The sequence below is a fragment of the Haemorhous mexicanus genome, chromosome 8 (genome assembly GCF_027477595.1).
Source record: "Haemorhous mexicanus isolate bHaeMex1 chromosome 8, bHaeMex1.pri, whole genome shotgun sequence".
NCBI lineage: Eukaryota > Metazoa > Chordata > Aves > Passeriformes > Fringillidae > Haemorhous > Haemorhous mexicanus.
Window position 1 is genome coordinate 9188731 of NC_082348.1, and position 20344 is coordinate 9209074.

At 41.8% G+C, this 20344-nt stretch overlaps 1 protein-coding gene across 1 annotated transcript; it reads right to left on the reverse strand.

The window, feature by feature from the left end:
• Positions 1-57: 57 nt before the first annotated feature.
• LOC132330400 (glycerol-3-phosphate dehydrogenase 1-like protein) lies at positions 58-14831 on the reverse strand. The gene is made up of 8 exons (XM_059852640.1): positions 14674-14831; positions 10836-11013; positions 8843-8983; positions 7495-7633; positions 5752-5864; positions 3922-4155; positions 3665-3771; positions 58-2255 (listed from the first exon to the last, which is right to left on the reverse strand). The coding sequence occupies exons 1-8, from the start codon at positions 14712-14714 to the stop codon at positions 2159-2161; spliced, it is 1050 nt and encodes a 349-aa protein (XP_059708623.1). The 5' UTR covers positions 14715-14831; the 3' UTR covers positions 58-2158.
• Between the last annotated feature and the right edge of the window lie 5513 nt (positions 14832-20344).

The window sequence follows — 20344 nt, forward strand, 5'->3', positions numbered from 1 at the left end:
TCCTTTTCTTTGAGAGCTGACAATGATTAACTGCAAGAGTAAGAGCAATAAAGAACCACTATTACAACAGTCATTTATTTTTTGAGAATGTTGAAAAATGAAATTACATCAAGTCTGCATATTGATCACTTTATTAAACTGTTATTTGATACACTTAGAATGTAAATTATTCTATGTTATTATTAGTTCATACATGACTTATCAGAAATTCAGCCTGATGGTGAAGGAAGGAGGTTCCTGAATTCTCTATCCCATCCTCATGTATTTGATACTTCAAAACTGTGCAATGTGTAAGTATTTTTCCACTTCAAATTGAAGATCATAAATTCCCTGCTTTATGTGAAGGATTTGGTCACATGATTCCCATTTCAGTGGCAGGAATGTTGATGTTGCTCTGCAGAGCCCCGAGCTGTTAGCTGTGACTGGAGTCTGAGCAGGAGGAGCTGAGCTACCCTTGCTGCTGTTCAGGAGGATCACGGATGCTGCAGCCACTGGTTTTGGTATCTGAGCTAGCTTTGCTAGCTGTGAGACTGAGATTTTTACAATACATTTGTAATTACAATACATTATTTTTTTTATATATATATATATATGTATATATATATATTACTCTGGTAAATGTGAAAGCCCTATAATTCCTCTAAAATTAGTTGAAATTATTTTATAATTAGCTTGTTTTTTTTCCTCTAAGCAATATGACAGCGAGTACATAGATTTAAAAAAACTTGCCTTCCTCTCTGCTATGTCAGAAAATCTGATAAAGCACAGCAAAAGTAGGTTACTCTTCCTTTTTTTTTTTTTTTTTTTCTTTTTGCCTTCTCTCAAAATAGGAGTATTTCAAAAGGGGATTAAAGCTTATAAAATGTGCCACTGTTCATTATGTAGATGTTTTCAACTCTGAAAAACATCAGGTATGTAAAGTTACCCAAGTACAGCTATAAGGTTTAAAAACTTCAACGTTTCTAAAATTCATGCCACTGGTAGTACAATAAAAATCCCTGGTCTCTGAACCCAGTTTGTGTTTAAAATTCAGAAGCAGATGGGAGATCTCTCTCCTGGAGTGTAAGATGTGCTGCTCGAGCAGGATCAGGACACGACTGCAGTCTGGAAAGGAGCAGTGGATTTTCCTGAAATGCAGCCTGGTGTGAAGTGCTAGTTTACAGGAGTTCTGTGCGTCTATAGCGGTCATTTCCATACAGGTATAAAAAGTCAAATATCACAGAGAGTTTGTCACTGTTACTGGTTGCCTCCTCAAAATATCAGCAAATGCACAAGCTGCAAGCTGAGCCCTGGGTACATCTCCCTGTCAACCTCCACTTCCCCCCTCTTAGCTGGTTCAAATTAATGATGAGGACTTGCTGAGAAAATCTGATGCTAGCAAAATTGTCTTTGGTTATTTCAGATGTTTTTTCTGTATTTTAAAGGAATACAGTGAGTTTAATCAAGGTCAGATTACTGCTGAGGATTCCTAGTGTCACAGATTTGAAACAAACAATACACCCATCCCAAACCCCTTCTCCTTTCCCCCACCCCTTAAACTGTTTTATTTATACATCTGATGAACATTCTTGTGTGTCTGAGCACAGTAATAGTACCTATTTTTCCAAAGAAGCTTGTACTGGGAAACTAAATCAAGGAAGGCCTAAATGTCCCAGAATACAAAATACAAAATGTTATTTATGTTTGAGGGGAATTACATCAAAATCCAGCATTTGCCCATGCAATTGCATCTAACTGCTCTTGGATTTTATTTTTAAATATGGTTTATCTGTTTGGATGAGTTCTTTGATTTTTCTATGTGTTGTGCCATTCTAGAAGTAACTGTAGGCAAAACACTGAGTTTTATGTGAGCTATTTGGCTCTGTTATAGAAATTACAAGGGGAACTGATTTCAGTCAACAAGAAAATAATTATAGGGAAATACCCCCATTACTAAATCAAATGAAATAATGTTAAGTTTTACATTTGTTTCCTATTCCTTAGATATAATGTTAAAATTAAAGGCAGATGTTTTTACCCCCAGGACAAGGGGAATTAAATACATTCTTTGCTGCTTTTACAGCAAGTGTCACACAACCTGCTTCTCTACTTCAATTGCTGTGGAGTGGACAGAAGTCCCAGGAAGGTGAGAATTCAGCCAGGTGAGGAGAAGGGATCTCTACATGTGCTCTGGGTGGTTCTGCAGGCACATGATGAAATCTTGGATTGATCGACCCTCATAGCAGATCTTGTAGATGGTCGTAAATAATGGAAACCTGAAAGAAGCACACAGGAATTAAAATAGTTTAAAAAGTTTATATGAACATTTCAATTCAATTTTAATGGAAAGAATTTTTTTGTTCTGTTGAAAGTGGAAAAATTTTGTCTTTACAATATAATTTTTGCTTGGGGCTGCCTTTACTGGAAGACTACTGGGTGAAGAAGAGGAGCTAAAGAGGGGCAAATAATGGGTGTGACAGCACAGAAAAGCTGTTTTGGAAACAAAATACCTATCCAGTACTTTTTATTTAAAAACAATTTTGAATTGCATATCCTCTTCTCCTGCTGTGTGCAAAATGGATATATTATTTGCTGTCATTACTGATGTCCAAAGGACTAAAAGGAATGAAAATGTCTAACGATTTTCTTTTCTTGGCTTAAAGGATTCTTTTCCTTTTACAAGCTGTCTTAGTCATTATGTGGTAAAAAATGAGTCCACTGAATGACTTGGAGCTGAGCATGTAACAAAGGGCAATTATAGGATAATTATTAGATCAAGGTGTGATTTAAAGCTGCTGTCAAAATGAGCTTTCCTTTTCACTCTCATTTTTGAAAGATATTGCCACTTGAATCTTCTGTATCTGTTCCAATTCTAATAAGTTTTTAAGGATTCATTTAGCAGTGTTTGACTTCTCAGTACTGCTGATGTATGAGAGGAAATGGGATGGAGGGAAGTCTAGCTTTCCTGTTGTGTAAGCTGAGACAAAGGTTTCAAATTATTTATAATCTTACATCATCCCAAGAAATTAGAGGTACTTTTTATCTTTGTGGCACTAAAGCATTGGTATCAGCACACATTACCTGTTCAATGCATGTGAAAATCTTTGATTAGGAATATGATCCTGAAATTTGTACTGAGACAACCAAATTCAGGTTTGCACTGAGAGCAGGACTGCTGCAAGCTGCAATGCTGGCATACTGAGAACAAGAAACCTTTTGGCCCATGAATCTTGTCTGCAAGATAATCTGTGTACAGCCTGAAATCTTATGTGGAGGATGGGGATGTCTGGGAGGCTTCTTTGCATTATAAAATTTCTTTTGTTTTCTGTGTATGGGCCATTCACTTAAGTGTTGGTGATGATCTCTGTGGGTCCCTTCCAACTCAGAATATTCTGTGATTGTTTTCCTTGCTGTTCCAATATGTGATCTCGCAATACACTATTAGGCACTAACAGTATTCCCTGAACCCACTCTCTATCTGTGACTTGTTTCTTCTAACAATGCTCAGCCCTTCTCCCATTCAACTGACCCTGGCAATGAGGAGTCAAGCCAGGCTCTAGCAGGGACCCAAGATGTAGAAAGCTGTTGCTGCAGAAATGAACAAGATAATGAAACACACGGACAATTAACAAGGTTATGAATCACTCATATTTTGTTGTTGTTTTTTTAAACTCAAAGCACTTACTTATGGAGCATATCTTTCTGTTTCAGAATTTTGTAGACTTCAGCTGAGGTCTGAGGACCTTGCAGCTTTTGTCCATTCAGCATCTCCTTTTCCAGCTCCTCAATGGACTAGAAGAGAGAAGACTGATTACTCGGGTCAGAGGGGATACTGCTGTGATACCAGCAGTTATCAAGAAGGTAAACAATTAATGATGCCTTTGTAAAACACAGAAGGACTTCTTCATGTGTTAGCATAAAATATTTAAAAATCCTCCTTACTTTTCCTGTGCGAGCAAAGGCTTCCGCTACTTTCCTGTTGCGTCCTCCGTAGCAGGTGGTGATGAGATCAGCAACCCCACAGCTTTCCAAAAAGGTGGCTATTGACACTGGTCCCTTGCAGAACATCTTGGCAAAGGCCACCATCTCCATGAGGCCCAGGCGTATCACTGCTGCCTTGGTGTTGTCACCGAAACTCAGCCCATCGCAGAACCCCGCGCCAACCGCCACGATGTTCTAAAAATGGGCCAGTGCAAAATACAGGGGAGGGAAGGAAACAGTCAGCCAAGGTGTGCAGCTTATCAGCATGTACTGAGCCCCAGGAAAACCCCACAACTCTGTCTTCATCAGAACAAGGGTTAATTTCTAATGGCCATGAGTTTGCCTTATGAAGAAACGGGTCAGATAATGTTGATCAAAAGTTGTTGGAATTTTAGAAGATTTTTAAGTAGCTGCACTTACTTCCATGGGCAAAAACCAAAGCAGTGTTTTATACACTAATATTGCAATCACACAGCATGTGTGCAATTAGTGTTTTGTTTTCCTGCTAGTTCCAAGCTGGATCTCGCTGACCTTTCTGTTTAACTATTTAAAATATCCCACACAGAGTCATACCTTTCTGGGTTTTCTCTGTGGGTCTCTGATTTGAGCAGGCATGGATTCTAGGAAGATGCTGCGGTAGATCACATTTTGGGCTTACCTACAAATATCAGTAGAACTGCCCTTGTCTACAGCTCCAAACAAATCTCTCAGGATCCTAAACATCTTCACAAGTCCTCACCATTGTTCAGCATGCTTCCCTTCCCACCTTCCAGTTCATAAGTCCCTAAATAAATGTAGTTCAGTGTATATGAGCAATAGGCCACTTAGTGCTACCATTGGCATGTTTGCTCCAGACATGTATGTACCCCAGTGCACAAGTTTAATTTTTTAGGGATTTTTTTTTTTTAATCGGAGGCAAAACCAAACCAATGATTTCAAGAAGTAGAATGATTTATTACAAAACAGTAAAAAACTCTCTCCTATCTGTTCCTGCCCCCAGTTCTGCTCTGTGGCCAAAAGCAAAATCTGCAGTGTTTGGTTTTGTATGTAAAAAAATTTTATTTTTATATGTGAAGTTAAACAGGACCAATTCTTTCCTCATCAGTCATCCACCTTCTCCATGGAAAAGTGAATTATTGAAGTATAAATGACTAAATGTATAAAGAAGTAAAAAAGATCACATGCTGAAGTCACTTTCAATTCATATAAAAGCAAACTCTGAATCTCACACTGTTGTCCCCTCCTTGGAAATTTGGTGACTCTGGTGTCATTCTGATCCCACCTGGGATATCCATGTGGACATTGCTGAGTGCCACACAGACATGCTGCCAACACAGAGCATCACTTCTGATGTGAATTTTCTAGCAGGTTACTACTTAAACCATAGACATAATTATAAGTGGAGCTACTCTATGTAGTGAGAGTCTTTGTTCCGTGTGCTCACAACATGCAGACAAGAAAACACAGTGGACTGTGTTTTCAACTCTGCTCTCAAAACCAGATGTGCCTCTGGTAAAATAAAGATTAAAAAACAAGTATTTTTAAATGCTTTGCCTGCAGGTGCATTTTAAATAAATTTCCCCTTTTGGGGGGAATTTATTTCCCAGGCTGGAAAGTTTATTTCCCAGGTTTATTTTCCAGGTTGGAAAACTGGCTCATGAATGATGCATCTTGTCTGCACTCATTCACTCACATGGTGACAGGACTCAAATTAGACCCTGTGGCTTACAGAAGATTCAGGTGAGGTTAGAATTTGGTCCTAATAAAATATATTGGCTTGAAAACACTCACTTTTAAGGCTCCACAAAGCTCCACTGTATCAGAGTCAAGCACCACAGTAATCCTGAAATTGGGGGTCTGCATTAATTCTTTAAAGATTTCTCCTTGAGTTTCGTTTTTGCATCCTGTGGGAAAGAAGGATGAAAGAGAGCTTTTACAGTGTTGCAGAGTGCACACAATTCACCTGGAATAAGGTGCTAGGGACTACTTCAGCTTTTGTGATCCCAGTCCCAAGGTGTTGCTAAACCAGAGATTTGTGCAACAGCAGTTTCTGCTGCTGGATGCCAGTGTTAAGTGTAGGCAACTCCTTGGCGTTGATCAATATTGCTTAATGACACTTTAAAGAGCTTAAAGGTAGATACCCCCTAGTGAATCTTTCTGCCTGAGAAAGCATGTACAGCCACAGACCTTACTTACAAAAGACATTATTTACCAACTGTTTCCTGCAGGACAATGGTATAATTTCTGCTTTGAAAATGTAAGCCCGTGTCACTGCTATCATGGGACACAAATTACTATTGCCCAGTTACAGGGGGATCCACAGATGATGAAATTGAAGATTGGCACTGCTAAAACCTTTTTCCTACCAACTCTACAGAGGTCATGTGTCATGTTGTTACAGTGTTCAGCCAAGGAGAGCCCTTAGTGCTAAGGGAACTGAGGTTTGTCTTGACCCAGAGAGCCCATGACCAGCTGGGCAAAGACCTTTGAATAGAGTTGCACTTGAGTTTTGTACAAGGTAACTTGGTTTCCTTCAGGGTGAGCTCAGCTGTAAGTTTTACTAGCCTGGGGCACCACACTCTGGTAGCTGGGAGGTTTCTCACCATCTCCTGAGAAACTTTAGGTTTCCTTCTTGTTCTTAACAGTACCAGTTCTCTTTGAGGTGGCTGTCTCTGGACTGCATGGCTTTCCACGGGGACAAAGATAAGGGCAAAGCTCTTTGCTCAGTCATCATCACATCATGGCTTCAAACCAGGCCAGGAGAAGTTAAATTCCCCCCAAGAGAATTAATATAACTCAACTCTCCTAATCATGTCTAGTCTTATTTATGCTTAGGTGCCCTTTCAGTAACAAAGGCCCAGCTGGTACAGTTGCACCATTACTATAATATTTGCAAGGCAAAAGAACATGACTGCAACACAATTTATTTTTCTTTTGCCTTTCCTAGCTATGTAAGGATGTAACTTTAATTTTGACTGGCTTTAAAAATCTCTGAGTTTTAAAAACTACTGGATGAACTTTCCAAATCAGGTCAGACCCAGTCCTGGGAGGATCTGTGGCCGTGTCTTGGCAAGCAGTCCAAGTGGGAGAGAGGAACAGAATGTTACTGCGTTTTCTTTTCCAAACAAAGAAATTTTAAGATGAAGAAATACACCTCTGGGAGTGTGAGCACATAGGAGCTTCTGATTACACTTCTTTATCTAGACTGCATTGTGTATCAGCTGTTGATGTACTCCATGTTGAGCTCTACAGACACCAAAGGTGGCTCTTGCCAATTCCTACAGAAAAAGGATTAAGCTGATATTTTCAATGGATTAAATTCACTCTCAGCACTGAAACCCACTGTCAGTTTGAATTTGATTCTTTCTGCACCAAATTCTCTGGAAATAATCCTGGCTCCCTGAAGGAGCTCAGCAGCCACTGCTCCACTCAGGAACCACCTGGGACCAGTGACATCCCTCTGCTTCTTCCAGAGGCTATCCTGCCACAGGTGACTTTAAAGCCCAGCTCTAATTGGCTCTTTGCAATAGTTACCAATGGTGGTTTCACAGAACTTCTCATCAGCCACTTCTTTGGCTATGTTGGCCCCCATCAGCACACTGATCTCTATTTTCAGCTGCTCTCGAATGAGGTCAGAGATGAGCTTCAGGCCATCAGGACCCTCATCAATCCCCTGAAAAGAAGATAGTTAAAGCCAGGGTATCAGAATAGGAAAATTACAGCAGCAGAGCACTGGTAAAGCAGAAGGTGTTCTATTGCCTGCAGCTCTCTGGTTTGAATTTTTAATAAAAGGGTCTTAAAATCACTAGTGTTAACCATTAATACAAATGCTCTGGGTTTCTACTTTGGTAACTGCAAATTCAAGGCAAGCTCAGAGAGAAGGGGTGACAGTCAAGGTAATCTTGCAAGAGGCCTCACATCAAGTGCTGCTGTCCTGAGGCTTGCTTTCTTTGTTGTTGTATTTTTCCTTTCAGTTAAATTTCTGTAGTACAGGAAAAGACATTTAAAACTAAGTCTATAAGAAATGGCTTTTTTGCAAGATCTAAGTATAAATCAAAGTGCTTTTTGGATGTTAAGGAGTATACTGAACTGTCTTGGGTTTTTTAAGCTAAATTTGCAGAAATTTCCTTCCTCTCCCCCTTCCTCTCTTCTCCTTACTGCTGCTTATGACATAATTTCTATAGAGTGGAAGAGCTGGTATTGAAGTCCAAAAACTTGAATTACATTTCTTTCATTACAATTTAAAGTGGGATATTTCCTGTAATGCAATCAAACAAAGAAGTGGTAAGACTACATTCCTATGCTTTGCCTCTGGCTTTTAGTTTGACGTTCTCTTAAAATATTAATTCCTTTAAAGATTACAATAATCTGGTACCTCTCTAACCTTAAAAAGAGATTCCTCTGTTCATGCCAGCTTGAAATTGCTTCAGTTTTGCAAAATCATTAGTGTTATTATGCCATTTTAATGCTGCCAAAACCAGCTTTAGCATGTACTTGGAAGAGGCACTTTGACTCAGAGTTCTCAGTTAGGAGTTAACTGAGGCTGTAGTCTCAGAGTATTTTTTCTGGCAGCAGTGCCAGCTTTATGCATCCCTTCCTCTGCCCATTTTCACCTCCATGCTGGTCCAAGTGGGAGCTGATCCAGGCTAAACATGACAGGCAAAACCAGATACTCTTAGCCTGGATAGGTTGCCCCATCCTTCCCTCTCCACAGCCACGAGAGCAGCGGAAGGGCTGGCAGAGCTGGGCAAGATTTAACTCTTGCAGAAAGAAATGATTGTGTTTATGCAGAACATGCAGCTGAGGGCTGCAGCTCCTGCCCTTAAGTTGGAGCTGTTTATTTACTCCATATTGACTGGGTACTGTGGAGACAACAACTTACCTTGATGAGGGAAATCCCAAATGTCCCAGGTTTTACCTGTCCTGCAATCTGCCCACAGATCCGTCCAATAAATTGATGTGGCAGAACAAACACTAAAATATCTGCCCCGTTTGCTGCTTCAGCCACGTCTGGCACAGCCACCTGGGACAAGAGTGACAAACAAAATGAGACCCAGGTAGGAATCCTCAGTCCTTGCAAGATGCTGTCATGCCAAAGCCATGGCAGATGCAGTGCAAATGTCCTTAATTTTAACTGGCCCTGTGGCATAGCTGCCAGCTCTCCACACAAGCAGCTACAGATCTCTTCTGAAATAACCAAAGCAGCTGAACTGTTTTGGGGCTGGATTTTTAATAATTTTTTAATAATTTAACCCTGTGTGGATAATCTGGGAAAGACTGTATACTTCATAAATTTGTGGTTTGCTGGGAAGCCCCTTTGCTAGTGCAGCTTCTTGATCTGATTCCTGAAGATGGCTGACCAACCCCATATGATTCTTCTGGAATGAGTGGTAGCAGTGGGGAGCACAGGAGAAAAATGGAGTGGTGGGACAGAGGCTCTTCTAGAAGTCTTTAGTTTCCATAAGTCACCAGCTGAGTTGCTGAGGGATAAACTGTATCAAAAGACAGAGATTATCATCATCTTTGGGTGTGTGTCTTTGTTTTAAATATACAGCAATTTTCCCAAGAGTTACAAAAACCTATAAAACATGCTTAAAAACTACCTAGCTGTATCTTTTTCCAAATGCTGGTGTTACTCAGAACAACAATTTAAGCCAGGCTACAGAGGCAACAGCAGGTGAATTTGAGCCTGCTAGAAGCAGTTTGCAGTAGGAACAAACAGCACTCTTGGATGCAGCCTTTAGCAAGTGAGACTCCTAGCAAGAAAACCAGAGCTGCTGCCAGCCAGGCTGCTTCTCTGGGAAAACAGTGAAGTGGGAGTAGGGCAGAGGCTGGCAGCACTGCACAGGCTGTGCTCCTGTCTCTCCAAAATGCTGCAGAGCAATGCAAGGAAAAGCTCAGCTTGTTTGGTTTTCTTTATTTTTTTTTTTTTTTTTCTCAATTGGAGACGGTCTGAGGGTCCCTCTACTGCAACCAGCTGATTTTTGCTGGTGAAGCCTCAGGCTTTACTCTAAACAGGGTGAGACTGGCCTCAAGGGATGATGACAAAATCTGCTAGAGAGTTGTAAAAATAACAGTGACAAGTCAGTTGTAACCCAGGAGAACTGTGTGCCAAGTTCAAACACTAGGAGTGCAGATATGCAATCACAGCACAAAATGGAATACTAAATATAACCACTCCCCAAGCAAGGAGACCCACAACATGCAGCATTTTAATTTCCCTTTACAACTGCAACTGCTCCAAAAATGTGGCACTACTCACAAAGCAGTGACATTTGGCAAAATCTTGAACAGCCAAACATCTCACTTGCTCTGGTAGCAGTAAATTATCTAAGGTAATTAATTTAAGTAGAGATGTATAACTTGGTATTTTAAACGTCCATGAAAATAAATACCTTATTTTTTAAATGGAATTTAGAGCTTAATTAACTACAGCTGTCCTGAAATCACCAATGAGCTGATAGCTCACTATTCACCTCCATGTAAGCCACAGCTCTGTTTTTGATTTTGGGTTTTTTTTTTTTTTCTGAAGAAAGGAGAACAGCAGCTTTGCCTGATTTTCCAGAACATGCTATGAGTTTGAAATATCTCAGCTCTGTGTAGACAGATCTCTGCCTGCCATTTCTAGAGTTGTGCTGATCTCTGCCAGGGAGGAGGATGGTGTGATACCAGCACAGACACAGTTGGTGTTTGAAATTGCTCGTGACATACAAGACAAGCAGAAATCACATAGCTGAATTATATTCCAGGGAGTTATAATGGAGTGAGTTAGGTGGCAAAACAGTGAATTGCTTCCTATTTTTTTCAGACATTGCCTCCCTGTTTAAAAAAAAAAAAAAAATCAGTTATTTTAAATTTTTTTTTTTCCAACTTACCACATTGTGGGGTATCTTATACCCAGGCAGATATTTAACATTTTCATGTTCCTGGTTGATGATTTCTGAGAGTTTTCTTCCATTAATGATCTCTTCAAATACCCACATCTTGACAGTGGGATCAAATCTGTTTGACTTCTGGACATTTTTGCCAATGATTCTTGCTATGGCTGATCCCCTTTAAAACAAAATAAAAATAACTAAAAGGGGAAAAGTACTTTTATTGTGAATTGGAAACACTAGTTACTTTAAACATCATAACTTATAAAAAGCCTGTGCTATAAAGCTGTCTAGGTGCTTGCAATGTTTATCAGAAAGCTTTACCCATTACCCCCCATCAAGAGCCCTTCAAGTTTAAGAACAGAGGAAGTAGACCAGTGGAAAAATAGAACTGCAATAAAGGAACTGAAGTAGTATCAAAGGTTATAGAGCAGGAATGTGATGTACCATCAATAACACTAAAAATACATTATCTGAGATTAAAATCTCTTATGGTCCTCAGATAATTCTGGTTTTTATCAAGATCAATAAATGTAAAATAATCCAGGTGGTAAATAAGTGCTGAGCAACCTTGCTGTGACAGTCTCTGTGCATCTCATGTAAAATAGATGCATCCCACTTTCCTGTCCGGAACCAAACAGTTACAATAAAGATTTACATAAGAGCTAAATGCTCAGAAAGAAAACAAACAACCCTTCAATCTGGTGTTTCTCTTTACTTATTGTTATAATTATCACTGTAACAGGACCTGTAATACTTGCAGCCTGAGGATATTTTAACCATCCAGTTTACTCATCTTGAATCATGCTGAGCACTTTTAATTTCAGGTCAGACAATAATTTTATTCCCCCATCATCACCGCAGCCTTGCAAATGCTCACATGGCAAGGGAGAATTAGAAACCTCACAGAAAATATTGGAAGTATTGTTTAACGACCTTAAAATTATTAGGGGAAGAGGGGTGATTATTTTTACTGCTCTCTTCCCTCTCTCCATTTTAATGCTACTTTAATCTCTCAAGACTTGGCCACTTTATTAGCACGAGTGAAAGAGAAACTCCAGTTGCAGCAGTCTTGTCCTCTGGCCCACTTGTAACAAGGAGCATGAATAAGATTTAGCTGTGGTGTGTGTTCTGGAACTGATAAAGTTCTTGGGAATATCAAAGTCCAGGCAGGTCTGTGCTGTTAATGATTCAAAGCAAAACCGCTTTGTAACTGACCCTCCTTGGTTCACCCATATTTTTCATCTAACCAGTTTGCATAAGGTTAAATTGCTTAATAACTAATAAGGTCTTATTAATAGCTAATTAAGGTCTTCATCTTTAATGATAAAGAAATCCTGCTGAGATCACCTTTCACTTCACTCAGTGTTGATCACATCCTGAACTGCTGTAGTGCTTTTTTATTTTGTTATTTAGTTTGGGGCTTTTTGGTTGGTTTGTGGTTTTTGTTTTGGGGGTTTGTTTTATTTTGGTTTGGTCCTTTACAATATTTAGGGAAATGTTTTAAGGGTGAACCTTTACTGTAAGAGTTCTGCTATTTTGAAAGAAAGGCATGCAGTTATATTATACTTTTATATTATTGATAAAATTGCTTATATTCTGATTCTCTTGGCCTCCTATCAACAGAGGGCACATTCAAAGCTTGAGCTGAGGATGAATTCTGGCTCCACACAAGAAACATGTTTTAACAAGAAAAGGTTTGGATCTTTTTCATAAACTTGAGATACAAATTCATTGTCTGGGTTGTCCAGCACAACATGGATGATGAACTTATACATCAATCCTGCCCATAAAAATAACTTTTTTAGCTAAGTACTAAGAACATACAATTTTCTGTTGAAAGATGCAGACTCTGGCTCTAATCCCTGAAGTCCTGAATGGGACTTGCAACTCTCAGTAGATAAACAAAAACCCTCCTGCACCTACTGGCAACCACAAAATGCAGTGCAGCACTTGCTTTGCTTAACCATATCACTCATGAGCCTCCTAGCAGTGTTGACTTAGCAAGTCCCCATGACCTGCTGAACTTCTGCAGCTGACATGAGCTTTTGCAACATTGCTGTGTCACGTGTCAGCCACGATTCTGAGCTGCAGGAAAGCCTCAAGAGCACAGATCTGAACTGCTGGCCAAATATTTATGAGGAACATAAGGAAAAAAAATGTTTGCCAAAGGTAAACGTATTTCTCTATAGCACTAAAACAACCTGTTCTGCCACCAAGGCTATGAATAAATGTTACTCATACCTCAGAACACAATGCTTATGTCCTCCCTGATGATTTTAGAGTTGGTGTATATGGTAGGAAGCAAGAGATGGGCCCAGGTAGACAGGCAGAATGGGTAAGGAGATGCTATTGAATGGGCTGGGGTCTCAGTATCTCTGTAGTATAGCTCAAGTTTGTAGGTACATGTGGAAAAACGGAGAACTTCCTCGAATACAGATCTGAATACAACTAAGTGACTTTAAATGATGTCTCGTGGGAAGATGGACAGCCTGGGAAAAGCAGGAGGTCCCTGCTTGAGGATACAGCAAGAGAATGATGAAGTTTGTGATTGTGAGTTGACCAAAGGTAAAAAAGTTGCCTTCCAAACATGCAGTCATAGCTGTTGAGGGCTTGAAAGAGACAATGAGCTGCCTGCACAGGCAAGTAAGGAAAGAGAAGGTGGCAGGGAGAGGGATGCCTTCCCTGAAAAACATATGAAAGCAGCAGTTGAGGAAACAAGTGATGGGGCTAGAGAAAGCCAGAAGTGTGACAATGAGGTCCAGAAGACTTGGCTGTACAGTTCCATGTGAAAGACTGTGAGATGTCATGCACAAAGAAAATGCATTGCAGGCAGTGGACTGTTTTTACAAGGCAGGAAGGCAGAGAGCTGTGCTTTAACTCTGCTGTGTTCTCAGCAGCTCACAAGCAACCACTCCCTCACTCACTGACTCTTCTGGCATTACTTCCACCTAGCTGTCAGATATTTTTAAAATCTTAAGGAGCTCGCTCTCCTTGTACAAAAACAATCACCAGAACCTGGAGGGTAGGTTTGCTAATCCCAAATGCATGCACATGCATGTTGGTCTGTTTGTTTGTGCTCAGTGTACAGAAAACATAAGAAAAGTAAGATGCTAAGTCCTGTGAGATGGATTTACTGATCTTACTGGGATCTGTCAGACTCGAGGAGCTCTGGAGACCCATGCTTTTGTCCGGGTTGGAAAGGACCGAGCAGTAGCAAATACATTCTTAAGAATGAGGATAAATGGGAGACCTGAACATCATGCTGTGTCCTCACCAAGATGCAAAAGGACATGCTGAGGAGGATGGAAGTGAAAAGTGCCAATACCTCGTGGCTTTAAATGAAGCCTGTGCCCCGGTTCCTTCAGAGGAGCACAAACAGCATCACCACCCTTCACACTGCTGAATGCTTCAGTTTGAACTGCCGAGGCCCTGCAGCAGGCACACACAGCGACAGCTGCAGCTCCGGGCCTCTCTGGATTCTGTCGCCAGGCTTTAAGCGGCTCACACACCTGGGGTGATGCGGAAGCCTCATGCTTTTCCAGTTCTCATTGACTGGTGCATCTCTCGGGACCTACGGTCCCTGCCCAGGAGCCCAGAACCGCTGCAGGACGGGGCCGGGGTCGCGGTTTCAGGACCATGGAGACTCCCCTCGCCCCCGGCCCCGCCGCTCCACGTACCGCACCTGTTGCGGAGCCCCCGCCCCCCGCGGCGCGAGGAAAAACCGAGGAAGGAATGGGGGAAGGAGGAGGAAAAGGGAAAAACACGAGGAAAAAAGGGAGGAGGAAAAAAGGGAGGAGGACAAAGGGAGAGCCCCCCCTTGCGCTGCGGCACTCACCAGTTCCCTGAGCCGACGATGCAGACACGGAGCGGCGACATCCTGCGGGTTGCGTCCCGCCCGCGGGGCTCGGCTCGGCTCGGCGGGCTCGCTCCCTCCCTCCCCGGCCGCCAGCACCGCCCCTGGCGCCCGGCCCGGCCCCCGGCGATGCAGGGGGGACGGGCGGACGGGCGGGAGCGGGCGGTGGCCCCGGGGCAGCCCCGGCTCCTCCCCGGCCCCGCCTGCGGCCGCGGCGGATGTTCTGCCCGGGCCGGTCCATGCGCCGAGGGCTGCCCTGCGAGCCTCGGCTGAGAGCGGGGGGATTTAGTGCTCTGGAAGACGGATTGGGAAAATGGTGCGTTCTCCGAAATGTACGGAGATAGGGACCTGCGTGGAGAAAGCGGGAAGCCCTGCGCTTCTCGTGGGGTGGGACCTTCCTGCCCACCGGCAGCCGCGAGGGTTACTGTTGGGTGGGGAACGTGGCAGTCTGTGGCAGAGGGACAGCTGGGCTCTTCGGGACAGTGAGAGACATCTCAGGTCCCACGTACCCTGCCCCACAAAGAGTAATGGTTTAAATCCTTCAGTCACATTAGGAGCACACCAAGAAAAGGCTATGAGTGCATTAGCAGAGCCAAATTCAGCTGATAAACCCTGAACTGTATCACAGCTCTTAATATGGGACATCAAATACAAGTTGTCTGCAGGGAAGAACAAAAAGGAGTGTTGGTCCTTTTCTCCTACATTGTTTAATCATGCATAACACCCTACAAATGACCACATTTTACTTCTCAGCCCTTTCATCTAGTACACCCTGTCTCCTCTTCAGAGCATCCTTCTCTCATTTTTGGGCCAAAGGACTGTATTTGCCACCTGTCCTGCTCTTGCACCCCTGCTTCCTCTCATCCTGCCATGTCAGGGGTTTTGTCTCTGCCGGGGGCTGTAGTCTCAGCAGTGACCACATCTGCTGCCCTCAGCCCAGAGTTTGACTCAGTGGGCTCCTGGCTCTGTGGGATGTGGACACCTGACCCTGTGATTCATAGAGGGAGGCTGGCTGCCAGCACTGGAGGAGCCTGTGGGTGTTTCTGGAGGTACACATATGTTCATCTTGCCTGCTGTCAGTTCCATTGGCTCAATTATTTGGTGCGTCCTGATAGTGATGACTGTGTGGACTTAACAAAAAAAGACTAGGGAAAAATCCTGCAAAATAATATTTTGAGAAAATAACCAGGACAAGCTGATGAAAAGGAAGGTGTAGCTGGGACCTGGGGCATGTGTGAAGCCTTATGGGGATTCTACAAGAATATGCATTACCTGCAAGCAAAGTTTGAGCACAGCCAAGGCACAAGAGCCTTTCTCTGATTCCAGAAACATTTGCAGTATCCTGCTTGTTCACTATGATTTGCTTCTTCCTCTATGTCCCTTCATTCTCTTCTCCCTTTAACTCACCTTCCCCTTGGGAAGGAGTGAGATCTAAAGAGGAGGTGGAGAGTAGCCATCACCCCTCTTGCCCTGTTCCTCTGCTTGTTGCAAGCTCTTCTGTCCTGGTGAATCCCCAGGCCCCAAGGAGGGGCCATACTCACTGATGTTCAGGCTTCTGCAACTAATGCATACCACATAATATGGCCCTGGTCTATATAATACATAAGTGTTGCAAACTGTGTAGTGTTTTTTTCTAAATTAATGTGGAAGCTTTTAATTACAAAGGAGAATTGTAACAGTTTGGTGGCCTTTGGACTGCTTTATGTGGCCTCCACATTACGATTACAATGACCATTTGGTGGGTGCAAATAAACTGGCAGAGGATGAGCAGGCAGATGGATACAGCAGCACTTGTGAAGAGCAGGGGACAGCCTGGGACGGTGAGTGCACACATTAGCTTATCCATCTGTGACACTAATTGGCTGTGGAAGTACATAATTTGTGCTGCTGCTGAACTCTCCTCTGGATTTGTGTGCTTACTGCTCCATGGAGATGGATAGGGAAGCATTCACTCCCCATGGGCAGTTTCAGGTGGTCTGCAGGCAGTTTTAGATGTCAGATTTGGTTGTCGAGGCTGTCTCAGTGGCAGTGCTGTGTGAGGCCCTGAGAAATGTGTCCTTTGTTAGATTTCAGAGCCCCTGAGCCACAGAGCACACACTGGCGGGTGCTGAGGCTGTTGTTTTATCAGGCAATGGGAAGAATCTGTTCTTTCCCATGGAGGCTCCATGTTTGTTTTTCACATAAGCCCAGGAGCAATAGCTCTGATATGTGAGGCGTTGGGACAATAGCAGACATAAAAGCTCAGTAGCCATAAAGGGCGGCTAAAGACAACTCTCTCAAGGCCACCCCCACCCAACCTCACCTGATCTTCCACACCTAATGCATGTGACCCAGAGATTGCACAGCTGAACCCTTTTCCCCTGCAAACAGCAGGACCTCACCATCCATGCAGCAAAGCCAGGGCAGCAACAGGAGATTTTGCTAAGCCAGTGTGGCTCTTCCTGTGCTGGCAATGCAGTCTTTGAATGTCCCAAAAAAAAGTGACTGAGGAATGCCAAACTCTTATCCCTCTTAGGACTGGTTAGAGGTTTTGCCCCCTCTTCTCCTACTGAGAAGCTATTTGAGACCATTACTTATCTCACAGTGAGAGCCTTCCTGTTTCATATCCAACTTCTGCCCATCTGCTCAGGTATGAGTGCTGTCTTTAAACGTGAATGTTTCTTCTCCCCTGATGCTTATTCTCCCTCTCTGCCTGACTAAAACCTCAAATGTATTTACAGAGAGGAATCAGATCTCATCCCACCATTCATTTTGCCAAGCTCATCAAGACATGCTGTCTTAGCTATTCCTCTGATTATCTGGATGTCACTTCTTTGTACCTGTTCCAGGATGAATTCAGGCTTGCTGACCACCAATGACCTGAATGATGCCCAGAAATTTCAGCTGAATTTTACCCAGTGTTTTGTATCTATTTGTTTATTGTTCCTGAAAATACAGGGCTTGCTACATATAGGACTCCATTTATCTTTCTAGTAACTACACCACACACATGATTCTTCCTCTTCCGTTCTTCACAGTGGATAAATTCTAATAAAAGGCAGAAATGTTACCAATCTCTCAGTACATGTCCCTGCATTATGCTATTACATTTCTTCCCATGTCTGTTATTAGGGCATGATAATTATGTAATTCTTCCTTTAGGATTTCCTCTCTATTGAAAATATATAAATATATAATATTGTTGTAAGCAAATCTCCTTACCTTACTCATAATTTTTTGCATCAAGCTAACTAATGACATTACTTAGACTTACTGACTATTCCAGTCCTGTAATTTTGCTCTCAGCCCCATCAGCAGTTTTCACTCCCCATTCTGTTCTGTCATAATTTTATAGTATTTATGTTAATCCTTATCTTCTCAGGTTTAACTAATAATTATCTAGGTAATACCAAATCAAATGCCTTACCGAATTCTAGGTTGATAAGATTTATTATTTTTCCTTTGTTCTGATATGCCATTATCTTATCAAAGAAAGACATTGAGCTGGTTCTACCTCTAATGTGCCTAATCTACATTTTAACCCATTTTCTGCTTCCATTCATGTCTTTTGTTACTCCTGGATAAAATTTGCTCTAAAAAGCCCAAAGGTGTCATTGATGGAGATTAATCAGTATTCAGAAATGAAGGGTAAAGAGCCCTCAAGTTTTGTGGCTGTGTTACACAATAACTTCCATATCCATGCCCTTTAGCCTCTTAAGTGTGCTGCTTCTGCTCTCTGGGGTTAATTACATTATTTTCTTTATAAAGTCTGAAGCAATATCTTCCTTTAGCTTTTAGATGTCTGCCATGCTGCTATTGTGGTCAGTGCTTTCCTTTATTTCCTTTGCAATCCTGCACTAAACCCTTTATGTCCTCATTTTCCTTCTCTGTGCAGGTCAAGTTTGTTTTGATTTTGAGTCATACCTTTAATTTTGGGTGTTTGAATGACAGTTCTCTTTGCATTATCACTCCCTTCTCATTTTTTTTGCTAGACTTTCTGCATATTCCTGAGATGTCCTGCACTGTCTGCATCACAGTTCACATCCTATGCTGGCATCTGGAGCTACTGGTAATATTCAGCGTTATTTTATGTGATCTCTTTGGAGAGAAGGAAGATTCAAGGACCTCTTCCATCTTGTGACTACTTGAAAGCAAAGCAGAATATGAAATTTGCACTCCCTGGGGTGGTGATCAGATTACATTGCTCCTCAGCATCTTAAGGAATGCAGGCTTTAAAGTTTAGGGAAAGAGAAGCTGAAAACGGAGGTATGTTTTTATATTTTTCCAAGCCTTGTGGGCTGATGTCAGCAGGACTCACACATTCAGTTTTTGCACCTGTGACTCTATTAGTAGAGTTAAGTTTGGGGTAGGTGTGGAGTTTAGAACAAGGGTTCCCAATGTCAGCCTTGGTTTGTGAGAGGAGCCCATCTGTTGTGAGTGTCCAAAGAAACATTCCCCTGGCTGAGCTCTGCAGACCATTAAAAACCTCCCACTTCAGCTGTACCCAAAATGCAAGTGCAGTGCCTGACCTTCACCTTACCCTAGACAGCCTGGTGGACTGCACTGGCAGAATTGCTGGGCAATATTATTATTATTATTATTATCATGATTATTATTATTATTATTGTTGTTGTTGTTGTCGTTGTCGTTGTCGTTGTTGTCGTTGTGCATTATTATTATTATTATTGGCAGTCAGAATTACTGGGATATCATGGGCCTCTTAATTTTCTTCTGGAAAATTTTTGGACATAAACTCTCCCTGAACTACATCCTAAAAAGAAGATTTGCATTGTTTTAAATGCATATGTAAACACTAAATTAATATGCTTAATTACATTAGATTATAGGTAGTAAATAATAGGCATTTATACTGAGGTAGCATATAATATCTCAAAAAGACTCTTACAGGATATTAGATACAAATAAACAATGTCAGTTTGCATCCCTAAAAGCTGACAGCCCAAATTGCTGACAGTTTTACAGCCTCCACATGGACTTGTTGCATGTGGAAACTGTAAAACTTCTTACTCACTCATGGGATCTAGAAAGAAAATCAACAGTGAAGCTTTGACTCTACTAATTTAATTTAGTTGAATTTTCTGCTGCAGGTTCTGATCAGATTATAAAGGAAGAGCTGTTTTTTTCTACACTTAAGTTAGTTGTCCAACAAGGTACTTAGCAGAAAATGAGACTGGATTTTAGCCATATAGAAATCTACATAATTCCAAGCAATTTAAGGAATTCAAGCAGAACAGACTGAGAGGCCAATTGTAAACCATCTGTACTCTTCAGGGCTTTCTGTAATCCAACAGAGGAAGTCTTCAGGACAAGAAATAGGACTATAGCAGAACTGAAAAATGCATTTGATAGAAGAGAAACAGTATTGGTAACTTAATTTTCTATAAAACAGATATCAAACCCCAGGCAACAGACCAACAAAGACTTTCCAGAATCCAAATATACCCACTCTGTAGGCAGCACAGGCTGCAACAAAAAGAAAGGATATAACTTGGAAATTAAGAAGTAAATCAGAATCAGCTAGACTGTGCAGGTAGGAGATCTGGTGATGAGAACAGCTCTGTATCAGTATCCCTCAAACAAATCCCTTAAATGGATACACAGTAGTCAAATTATTGACTATGTAGGTTTGCCTACAAAAATTACCAAGTGCTTC